Source organism: Haliotis asinina, chromosome 10, assembly GCF_037392515.1.
Source record: "Haliotis asinina isolate JCU_RB_2024 chromosome 10, JCU_Hal_asi_v2, whole genome shotgun sequence".
Classification (NCBI taxonomy): Eukaryota; Metazoa; Mollusca; class Gastropoda; order Lepetellida; family Haliotidae; genus Haliotis; species Haliotis asinina.
This window is the reverse complement of record NC_090289.1, coordinates 46,687,804-46,700,120: the sequence shown is the minus strand read 5'-3', so window position 1 is coordinate 46,700,120 and position 12,317 is coordinate 46,687,804. Positions and strand designations below refer to the sequence as shown.

Sequence of the window (12,317 nt, the reverse complement as noted above, 5' to 3'; positions counted from 1 at the left end):
AATGTCCAACATGTCGGCTTCGTTGAGGAGTGAAAGAAAATAATTAGAAAGGTGACATATTTTACAGTGGCTTGGCTTCAACTTAACACAAAACACCTTTTCAAAATAAAATATATGAATCAATATTATTATGAAGAAGGCGGTTTTACATATGATAACTTTGTAATTATAAGGAACACGTCGTTTCGAAGCATACCTTTCCTTCTTCATCAGGTGTATCTGTAGGTATATGTCTATGTGTATCATTTCTAGAAGCCTGACATTAGTACAAACCATGCGTTCTTCTTCAGTGCCATAGTGGCGTTATACTCATTGATTCGACTGACGGTTTGGAAATAGTCAGTTACATCGTCTTTGTTTGTTGTGTTAGTTCTGGGGTACATGTGGCAATAATGAAACTTTCCACAATTACAATGTGAGTGAGTGAGTGAGTTTAGTTTTAGCCACACTCAGCAATATTCCACCTATATGGCGGCGGTCTGTAAATATTCGAGTCTGGACCAGACATTCCAGTGATCAACAACATGAGCATCGATGGACCAGGCAATCCAGTGATCAACAACATGAGCATCGATCTGCGCAATTGGGAACCGATGACATGTGTCAACCAAGTCAGCGAGCCTGACCACCCGATCCCGTTAGTCGCCTTTATGGCAAGACCTATTCTACCCCGGGACCACAACTACAATGTGGTGTCCACGACGCTGAAGGAGCATATTTTGATACCGGTTGTAGGAAAAATCACGGACCAGCTCGTTGTACGCGTTCAAAAGGCAATACCTTCTTTGAGTGCTATATTCAAAAGATGAAGAATGACAGATAAGGACAAACATTTTGGATGCACAACTTCGTTATCCAGTTGGTGCGACGTTACGATACGGGTGTTAGTTCTTAGCGATAACTGCTCGACAACGATACACAATCTATATCGAAACGCACTACCCGAATAAAGTTGTTCATCCGTAAAGTTTGTCCCTTTCTTTTTCTAATTAAGCGATACATTGCAATACGTGTTCACAGATCTTAATTTCGGTTTCATCCTTTGCCGACAAAATGGTCTGCGTGACTGGGTCTTGGTTGTTCTAGGACGCAATTAAAAGTATCATCGCTGGGGTTATCCTAAACTGCTAAGAAAATCTTAAAGCAAACAGTTCCCCTTAATAAAACACGCGTAGCTTCTGTAATTCAAACACCGAGATCTGACTACCATATCGTTCACTTGATATGTGTGAATGTACAAGGAATAGGGAACTATGACAAATTTGAGCCGTGGAACTGAAGATGTCAACCAAAGACCCTTCCTTAGCCAGAATATTTCCAAATAAATCAATCTCATGAATAGGCATCCTTCATATTGTCCCGTGTTAAGAGATCTAGGATTAGACATTCCAACATTCGTTACAATTTATCTGCGAAGTGATCAACATCATGAACATCGATCCATACAACGGAGACACAGGAAAGGTAAAGTCAACAAGACTGACCACAAGATCCCCGTAATTGGCACTGTACCAACAATACTACACTAATCTGATAATAATGGACCCCTGGACGAGTCCCGGTTAAATGTTGTTGCCCAGCAAACAATGCTGTTCATATTGATTTTTAGGTGACAAAATAGATGAGGTGGTTAGGCATTTTCATTAACATCTTGTCTCAGAATTGACCATATAATTATATTCTACCAAAAAGGGTGCCTATATTACTTCAACAAAACATAATGAAGAGTTGACCCCGAGAGATGTTTTTGTCAGAAACTTCAAAAGTTCAGAGTTGACACATATTACAGACATGCATATTCAGAGTGAGGGAGTGAGCAAATATTCCTTAACGCTGCATCAGGGGTGTATGGTAAGAATCCCTTGTTGCAGTGGCCTACGTGACAGGAAAAGGCCAGAGGCCTCTTAACTCATGATGCTGAAATCGGCTTCACAGAGTGGTCTCCCTTGGGAGAATCTGCACTCGTGGATACTGTAAAGATTGGGGTTTTTTTTGTCTCACAAGTCCTCTGCAGTATCCTTTCATATCATAATTTTCATAACCTCTCAGAATTCCACACGTTTTCCGTGACACTTAAATCATGTTCGAGTATCTTCTGGGAATCCCAAATAAAGTGCCCCAATACATCTAGTATAGTGTCAGTCCACTTACAACACACACTTAAGTTAACATCATCTGTCTTTATTGAGCTCATTCTGTGTATCGACCGTGTAAGGCACTGAAACCATCCATTTCAAAGTTATGGCAATCAGTTGGCAATATTTACATCAACAATATGTAAACACATATTTACAGGTTTAAAGTAAGTTTTGCGAAAAACAGACTCAAATGTTGCCACTTCACATACTAGAAATAATACCAAAACGGAAGTGTTCTGCCTGTGGCGTCTGCTTTCATGGCAAGCGGATTGTGGATCAGAGTTAAACATGTTCACACTGAGAAATATGTTACCAAAATCTGTACTACAGAATACCATTGTTAATCCAAGTCCCAGTGCATACAGGTAGTACAGATCTTGAGTGCAGATATGAAAACACAGTGCCTTGAAGAATTATGCACAATAACAAAGTTTATGGTATGGTATAGGAAGGCCTTCTGGAATCTCTCTTGGGATAGTTACTAGATGCATGACTTACCAAGTTCAATCTATAACTTGGATTATCTGAGTCTTTCTGACATACCCCTCAACCTATATTTCAATACCTGTCAAAACAATATTTCACAAACTCACTGATATACACTTACAACAATATTTTATTAATACAAAACAGTTCTTCAGAATATTCAATATCTATTTGTGATTTACAGGTATCAAATCACAGCAACAACCTGTCACCAAGATGTAATAATACACCCTTTCTTTTGATATCTTATATGGTGTCTCATCTAGTCACTAATGTCTTCGACATTACAGTCTCTGATATTAGAAAAATATTTAAATACCAATAACAAACTGCTGAAACAAACAGCTTATCCTCTTTGAGCTGTGACTAGCCAATTTCTATTCATCTGTATACACAACACTACTTTTCTGAAATATCCTAAATTGGCCTAAGCTCGCTATTCATTCTGTGGAGAACATTATGTCTTGCCTGTCCTTCACCAGGTTCAATCAGAATGTAGTTAATAGTGACATCCTATATGCTGTTCCGGACAGTTAAGAATCAATTGATTCTTTGATATTGCTATAATTAATTAACACTACACCGTCGTGGCCATACAAATGTTAAAAAAAAGGACTTTGTTTAAACTAGGTATCAGCGTTTGAAATACCTGCCTGACTGACCATCCAGGACTGGTTACTTTCAACACTGACAGCCAGATTCTCAAGTTCACCTGCCCGGCAGACGGATTAACATCTAGACTTTAAATGTTGTATTTGAAGATATTTTGTGGGCAGGCAAGTTTTACATCTAACCAGCCCTGTGGTCTAGCTGAAAGTTTTGGGAGTTTCAACCCATTATTTGCTTGCAAATACAGTAACAGTCCATTCAATAACATAATGGTGTGATTTGGAAAGCTTAAGAAGTGGTGTTCCAAGCCCTGTTTATATTGATAGACACACCCAAGTGACAGGAAACAAATTCATTTTAAACACTGATAAACAAATGCTTTCAATGCAATCTTGGTTTTGATTTGAACCCACCAGCCCTCCAGAAAAATATCCGAGTCTTTACTACATCACATGGAAGATGTGCCATAAGATCCAAGTGTTGTACATGTCTCATAGAAAATAATATTAAAGATAATGCACTTATGCATTACTTATATTGGAGCATAGTTCATTAATTATGGGTGTGGCCAAATTAGTTGGGTAATGGCTCAAGAAAGTCTACAATGTGGATTAGTTGTAAGGGAAATATGATGTAGTTATCAACTGTCTCCAACCTCTTCCAAAGGCTCTGCAAGTGTCTATGTGACCATATGTTGCTTGAGAGATATCCCACTAGCTATACAAATGTCTTCTTTGCATTCCAGAAACTTTGTGAATGGGGATGTGTTGCTAGGGAGATATCCAACAGGCTAGAGTAATATCTTCCTTGCACTCCAGGATCTCTGTGAATGGGGGATGTGTTGCTAGGGAGATATCCCACTGGCTATCAGCTGTCCTCCTGCTGTTCCAGGAACTCTGTGAGAGTCGGAGTGTCGATTGGGATAAGCAAATGTTCCACACCGTCATAGCTCTGTGAAAAGAAACCGATGTATACATTAAGGCATTAATAGTACTAGGATTCACATAGCAATTTCACTCAGTAGCTATTCCAGTATGACAATTGTGATTCAAAATAACTGCAACAAGTAGTATTATTGAAATTATTGAATCTAAAGTAAATACATTAGGGAAAATCACCCACCTTCTTTGACCTGATAAGCTTATGATCCCTGAATTCAATGAGTTGTGCTTTGAGAGTGAGATCAGAGTTGACGAGGAATGACTCCCGACATCGTTGATATAGCTCGCTGAAAGACATGCCTGAAACCAACGCAAGTCAAAAACCATAAGTGCTTTATTCACAGCATTTAGTATGATCATTTTGTAGATGATAAAATGACAACATACGTCGTAACTAATCCACACAAAGTCTATTTAAAGAATGGGAACTGAAACTGAGTTTGAGTCCTTGAGATTTTTACATGAATTCGATTGACAGATCCTATAAATCTACAATTTTCACTATAATTATTACAGTGAATAAGTGAATATCTGGTTTAGCATTACTGTAAACAACATTTCAGTTGTGGCAGCTAGCTCAATGTAGCAGGAAAGCCCACAGTGATGCAGGCGTTATGCATTTACCGTGTTGGTGTGGAGCCTCAATAATCTTCAGGGTATATGTTCCAATAAATCTCTACTAGTACCCTATCATCTATGGACTCCATCCCATAATTCCATTACCTCCCCTTGCTGGTTTTTCATCCAATCAGGAGTCTATGGTGGGAAGTTAAGTGTACCAACCACAATGATTCTATCATATCTTAATTCTGCATGTTTAATCTAAACAATATAAACTTGGCAACACAATTGTTGCAGATGTACACTGAAAGAGGGTAGAATGAGTTCTTACATACATGTTTTTATGTTTTCTGACCTGTCAATGTGTCTGCATGAATTTTCCCATAAATTTGAGTGACATAGTGAGCAAACCTGCAACAGCAATCTTTATTGACACTGGCAAGGTTGTTTGTAGTGGTCTCTCTGATTGGTTACTGTGAGAAGCCAGAGCCAGAAAAGGGAGGTAATAAAAAAATTGGGTGGAGCCATAGATGCATCCAGGATTTATCAGAATGTATAACCTGGAACTTATCAAGGATGCTTGGCGTGATGCAGATAAACCTGTAAGCATAATCAGGATGAGAGTCAGGCCTAGAACCCACAATCTCAAGGTTCTGGTGCAGCTAAGGGAGTCCTGTGGTACCTTAGGTGACTGGGCAACCTGTGCTGTATGTTTAAGACACAGAACTCTAAAACGTATGTCATTTTGAAGACTGTACCTATATATGTAGCGTTCTCCTTGTTCTCTTGTTGATGTTTGGCCAACAGCAGGAAGATCCCCTTGGCATTGGTAGTGAGACTCTTCATGACATGAGTGAGGGAGCTGAGAGCCAAGGCGCCTGTCTGCTGCACAAGCAGGGAGTTCTCGTATGATGTTTCGGATGAGTAGGGGATGTATGTGGTTGTGTCGAAACAAAGCCAGTTGAACCGACAGCACTTAGTGTGGTCCCAAACTGAAATAAATCGTGAGTCTGTCAGCTACATGGTCATAATTTGAATTCACAGCGTGTATGTTTCCATTCTCCATTATCTTTCAAATGGTGTAGGTTTACTGTTGAACACTTGCCAAATGTGTTTATTGGCTAATGTGTTTATTGTAAGCTGGAACACTGCCCTAATCACAAAGCGGACATTAACATGGTATTAAGACCAATGAAAACTGCCATTATTACTGAGGGGGCATTATGACTAACTGGGCTTACATATTCAGCAGTCCTGCCACACTTACTGAGGGGCATTAATGTGGTCTACATATTCAGCAGTCCTGCCACACTTACTGAGGGGCATTAATGTGGTCTACATATTCAGCAATAATGCCACACTTACTGAGGGGGCATTAATGTCTACATATTCAGCAATACTGCCACACTTACTGAGGGGTATTAATGTGGTCTACATATTCAGCAATACTGCCACACTTACTGAGGGGCATTAATGTGGTATACATTTACAGCAATACTGCCACTTACTGAGGGGGCATTAATGTAGTGTGCATTTACAGCAATACTGCCACACTTACTGAGGGGCATCAATGTGGTCTACATATTCAGCAATACTGCCACACTCACTGAGGGAGGCATTAATGTGGTCTACATTTTCAGCAATACTGCCACACTTACTGAGGGGGCATTAATGTGGCCTACATTTTCAGCAATACTGCCACACTCACTGAGTGGGGCATTAATGTGGCCTACATTTTCAGCAATACTGCCACACTTACTGAGTGGGGCATTAATGTGGCCTACATTTTCAGCAATTCTGCCACACTTACTGAGGGGGGCATTAATGTGGCCTACATTTTCAGCAATTCTGCCACACTTACTGAGTGGGGCATTAATGTGGTCTATAGAAGCTATGATGTGGATTCCTCGCACTTGTGCCAACAGACTGAGGAGATTCTGCGTCTTCTCGCCACGCAACATGGAGCCATCAATGTTGTGAATGATCAAGTAAAAGTCTTGATACTCTGAAACGAGACATGTTGACTACAGGTTTTATCCCATAACATGAGACTGAGTGAGAGTCCTTCACTGCTAAAAGGAACAAACGAGGCATTATACTGCCTTAGCAGGTTCATTTTGTTTATCCATTCCTATTCTGGTGTGCCAAGTTAGCCCTATATATGTTACCCATCAAATATAAGTATGCTAAGTTGGTCCTATGTACTATATACATCAAATAGTGGTATGCTAATATATTCCTGTGGACCTTACCCTTTAGATACTGGTATGTAACATTGGTCCTATGTACGATATACATCAAATAGTGGTATGCTAATATATTCCTGTGGACCTTACCCATCAGATACTGGTATGTTACATTGGTCCTATGTACGATATACATCAAATAGTGGTATGCTAATATATTCCTGTGGACCTTACCCATCAGATACTGGTTGTTACACTGGTCCTAGGTAGTTCAAATAGTGGTATGCTAATGTAGTCCTGTGGACCTTACCAATCAGATACTGGTATGTTACATTGGTCCTAGGTACTTCAAATACTGGTATGCTAATACAGTCCTGTTACATTGGTCCTGGGTACTTTAACCATCAAATACTGGTATGCTAATATGGTCCTATGCACTTTACCCATCAAATAAGGGCACTAGTTACCCATCAAACACTGTAATGCTAAGAAAGACCTACACAGTTACCCATAAAACGCTGACATGCGAGGTTGGTCCTATCTAATTTACCAATCAAATGTTGGTATCCACTGACTGAAATGTTACAATTAAACACTAAACTTAAAAAATAATGCCTGCTAAGGGCACCTGATATAGTTCCTGTCTATTAAAAAAAAATCTGCCCAGATGGTCCTACCCGAGTTCTCAAAGTGCCTCCTGATGTACTCATACTGATCGGCTGGTGTGCGGATATGCACCTCATCCTCTATAATCTCATCTATAATACAGGACAGAATCTGCAAGAACAAGCATTACGTCTAAACCTTGGTAATCAGTGAGCATGGTTTATGTTGCTTTCTGCAATAAACCAGCAATATTATAGAGCAATATCACATTGTGCCCATGTGGTAAAACCCAGGTTTTCGGCATGACAAGTATATGCCTAACCACTTGGTTATTGCCCCATAACTGTTTAGAAACAGAAGGCATTGAAAGAATGAGAATTTGATGATAAATAGAATCTCACCCTTGTATCTATTTATATCACATACATGAACACAAGCCACTATAAGTTTGAAACACTAAGGTTATGAAATTCTTTCTTAAGATCATAACTCAGGTAACTACTGGATGAATTGACATGGATACCTTGCAAGAGTATACTGAACAGCAAAAGAAATGCAAGTTTCGAAAAAAAAAATCTCAAAAAAGTAAACGTTCTTGTTCATGTTTCTATAAATAACATTGACAAAAAAAACCAACAAAAACAAAAACAGATGTGTTTCTTTTGCTGTTCAGTATATATAAAAATCCAACAATTATGTCACCTGCATGTATTCCACATATCAATGGTTGTATATTCATTATTGCCCATTAAGGAAATATGCTGCTATGGTGTGATGTGTTGATTCTCGTTATATGATGGACATAAACAACAAATGGATTACATGTTTCACTGTCAGACTGGGAAAGTATCCGTTCACCACAACATGTGAGAAATCCTGGAGATACTTTTGGCGAAATGTTTCAATCAGGCCCCGTTTGGACCCCAAACCATACAGCAATATGTTGAAATCATTACTGAAATGAAAACAAGGACATAAGCATATCAGTATTGGTCATGATCATGAGTGTAGTGTTGTCCCACACTCAGCAATATTCCAGCTATATTGTAGCAGTCTGTAAAACAATCGAGTCTGAACAAGACAATCCAGTGATCAACAGCATGAGCAGCTATCTCTTGCAATTGGGATACAATGATGCATGTGTCAAGCAGGTCACCTGATCCCATTAGTCAACTTTTATGACAAGCAGGGGTTTCTGAACACCAATTCTAACCCGGATCTTCACAGGTTAAGATCAGCATGATAATAAAAATGGGGGCTCTCTGGACCCTTTCTTCTCTAGGTCAAAGTCAAATCCTACTCCAGACTAATTTTAGCCTTCATTGCCATGAACAGTAAAATGATACACATCACAAATAATACGGGGGAAGGGCATTTCTGACCAATGACTTGCACGAAAGCGTCCTCACCACATCTGGAACATCCACTTGGAGAAAAGCGCCATGTGTTCCTGTAGTAGACCAGCACACTCAGGAACATGGCTGCTACTGACAGACTCCAGCAGAGCACTAAGAGATTGCTGGTCCAGACGCGGCGTGTCCAGCTTAGACAGTGTCCTGTCTGATGTGATCGCAGCACCAGAATGGATGTCAAAATATTCCTCAGCATTTGTAGCCTGCAAAATCAAAATTGAATACCAGGGTATATCCCAACTATATTTGTCTCGGTTTCATTCCTACAAACTAACATCTTCTTCCATCTAAGACACCATGAAAAGATCTTTGAATGTCATTTAGAAGTGATACACATAATTAAGAGAGTTTTATGAATGTCCTCATAATACAGAAGTTAACTTCCGTAAACTCACAAAGTACTCTAAGACCCCAGCAGTGAATGGGTAAATCATATGACTGTTAAACTTCTAGTGCCTCAGAGGCAGTTTGGGTTAACCTGGGTAATAATATATTTGCACCTTGACCATTTACAAGGGTTTGGATACAGACATTTTATAAAAGGCCAGTAGAATGATTTAAAACTATGAATGATTCTTATTATTTATGTGGCTCTGAGGAAATATTCTGATAAAATGAAAAATACATTCCTTAAACCAGCATTTTAAAGCACACTTACAAATTCAACATCACCAGTTTTTCTGCGTCTGCTGCGGCCTTGTGTTGTAGTCTGAGAGTCTTCTTCTGACCCCTCACTGTCGCTGGATGACTCGAAACTGTCATCCTCAGAAGAATTACCTGCGGACAAGCTTACAGTAAGTGAGTGAGTTTAGTTTAACTAAATTTTCAGCAATATTTCAAGGCAAGGGAAACTAGTCATTTGTTTCCCGCTTTGTACCCATGTGCAGAATAATAACCAGGTCAGACAAGCAAACGTTTAACCTCTAACCCCGGGACAAGCTTACACGTGAGTTGTGACTTATGATTATTACATTGCATGTAACATACTCCCCTCTAGAAATATATAAGATGAATCCACATGGAAGAGGGCCGGAAATCACAAGACCATTTCTACACAAACACAGGTCAATACTGTAACATATGGAGTTTCATTACTTTTGTCAAAGAATGTCCACAGGGAAATCAAAAAGGGCAATAAGGCCATTTCTGATCATGTACAACAGTTTAATCAGACTCTCCACTAACCTTCATCATGTCTCTTTCGCAACCTGTATGGCGTAGTTGCTTCTGGTCTGCGGTTCCTGCGAGACTTCCGAGGAGTGGTGGTTCCTTCAGTATGCTTGGGGGTCACTGGCACAGGAACTGAAGACAAAAGTCAGGAATAGTCTGTCGTCTTAGGAACAAACACCTGTCAACACCACAGTACTCAAAGTCGATCCAGAAAACGTGACACGACAAGCACTGTTCTTCTGACTATAGTGTCACAAATAGAGGCAAACTTTGAGGAATATTGCATGAACATATCTCAATTAGGATGTGATCCCTGGGCCAGTTCGACTTTAAAATGGCCATGTCCATGTTAACCAATAAGATCAAGAGTACCATTGATGATTTATGTCAATGGGTGAAAAAATATGTTTAAACCATACAATATAATCTCATTTTCCAGCAAATGAATCACAGAGAGTATTATTTGTGTCACTTCACATGTGCCATCAGGGCACTGAAAAAGCAGACTTCTCTATTCTCTCTCTTCTAAACTGGACAAAAGATAGTTTCTAAAAACTACTAGCCATGATCTTTAGTAATGAAAATAATTAGACTTACTTTCCTGAAGGGGCTTGACCCTATATTCATCTTTTGGAGATTCCTGTTGCACTTGAGATCGGAAAGATTTTGGAGTTCTTGACTCTGAAGCTGTATGGAAAAACATGTACTTTTATAGTGGCGGTTTGTAAATGATCGAGTGATCCAGTGATCAACAGCATGAGCATTGATGTAAACAGTTGGGATACAGTGACAACCATGTCAGTGAACCTGACCACACAATCCCGTTAGTTGCCTCTTACAACTAGCCTAGGCTGCTGAATACCAATTCCAACCCAGATCTTCTTAGGTATTTTAGACCTCAACTGGTGACAGAACAGTGTTACATTAAAATTCAAGCTGCACAATTTACTTAAAAATATGAACAGTCTTATTATTTAATTATTATTTATAATTTCACCTAATTCAATTGTACATTGCTTTGCGTTGATTTACCTTTCTGGGCCATCTGGCCTGATTTCTTATTTTTCTTGAACTGAAAAACATCACTGCCATGGATGTCTCCTTCAGCTTCCAGAGCTGGAAACAAAAACCAGTGACCAACACATAATCAAAACAGAATACTAATTCTCCCAATTTAGCACATTTGTGATCTTACTGACTGACAGAGACTGGTTTTCAACTTGGAAAGAGTTCTGCCCGTACCCTTCTTCTTTGACATAGAATATTTCCACCTTCCCTGGTGTAATATTCCAACACTGAAATAAGTTCTTTGATTGTTTCTTATACCTGTCCTAGTTTACTGAATGTATATTTAGGATGAGGTATGCACGTCAGTTTGTAATTTTGGCTTTTGATTGGGATGAGGGGTACAGGTAGAACTCTTACCCTCGACTTTGCCTAATGGTGACCGTACACACCAACAGCTGGTTACATACCAAGTAACAGCGGGGAAGCATGCAGACGCACACAAGAATGATTTGAAACAAAGAGTCAAACCATATCGGTTATTCACTACCCATTATTTATTTCATGGAAACATCCTTCATGTTACACTATCCTGATACCTGATGATGGTCCACACACTTCATCCTCATCACTGCTGTCTTCAACATACTCTTCTTGTATTTTCTGTTTCCGTGTTCCAGTTGAAAAACTTACTTTTCTATTTCTCAGTTTTTGGGCTGAAAGTATAACTGACAGATAAAGAAATATTCAGCAGACAAAAACTGCCAAATACCAGTTATGCAAATGATTTTGGAACCTCCAGTAAAAAATGTTTCAAATTTATTCTCAATTCTTTAGGTGACTCGCACTGGATTATGGATATTATTTCTTTGAAACTGATTGTACGTGCGATCAAAATTCTGTATCGGCGTTTGCCTGATCCTGTGGCAATTAATGACAAAACAAAGTCTGACTAACCTTGATCTTTGTCTTCTACGTTAATGATGTGTTGTACGACATCGTCGTCGCCAGCAAACGTGACGGACACCCTAGAACTTCTCTTGCCGGCACTTTTCATAGTTGAATGTGGCGGGAATATGGAACTCTTCAGTGTGGAGGTAGATACTTCATGAGGGGAGAAATCACTAACAACACAACGACAATCATTTAACGAAATCGTCGGTGCTGTAGTAAGAAAAACACAACAACTGTTAAAGAGGCACA

General features: G+C 39.4%; 1 protein-coding gene across 1 annotated transcript; it reads right to left on the bottom strand.

Annotated features, from left to right (window-relative positions):
- Positions 1-2,168: 2,168 nt before the first annotated feature.
- LOC137298251 (origin recognition complex subunit 2-like) lies at positions 2,169-12,232 on the bottom strand. The gene is made up of 13 exons (XM_067830425.1): positions 12,072-12,232; positions 11,714-11,830; positions 11,142-11,225; positions 10,707-10,796; positions 10,125-10,241; positions 9,598-9,716; positions 8,937-9,142; positions 8,350-8,482; positions 7,599-7,698; positions 6,597-6,740; positions 5,494-5,727; positions 4,356-4,474; positions 2,169-4,184 (listed from the first exon to the last, which is right to left on the bottom strand). The coding sequence occupies exons 1-13, from the start codon at positions 12,169-12,171 to the stop codon at positions 4,101-4,103; spliced, it is 1,647 nt and encodes a 548-aa protein (XP_067686526.1). The 5' UTR covers positions 12,172-12,232; the 3' UTR covers positions 2,169-4,100.
- Positions 12,233-12,317: the final 85 nt, after the last annotated feature.

What these genes read in the sequence shown, in the direction of transcription:
- LOC137298251 (XM_067830425.1), bottom strand. Translation starts at nt 12,171, where the DNA reads ATGAAAAGTGCCGGCAAGAGAAGTTCTAGGGTGTCCGTCACGTTTGCT. An exon ending in AAGTGGATGTTCCAGATGTG is followed by an intron (nt 8,483 to 8,936) that starts GTGAGGACGCTT and finishes TTTTCATTTCAG; the next exon opens with TAATGATTTCAACATATTGC. An exon ending in AGCTTATCAGGTCAAAGAAG is followed by an intron (nt 4,185 to 4,355) that starts GTGGGTGATTTT and finishes TTCTTTTCACAG; the next exon opens with AGCTATGACGGTGTGGAACA.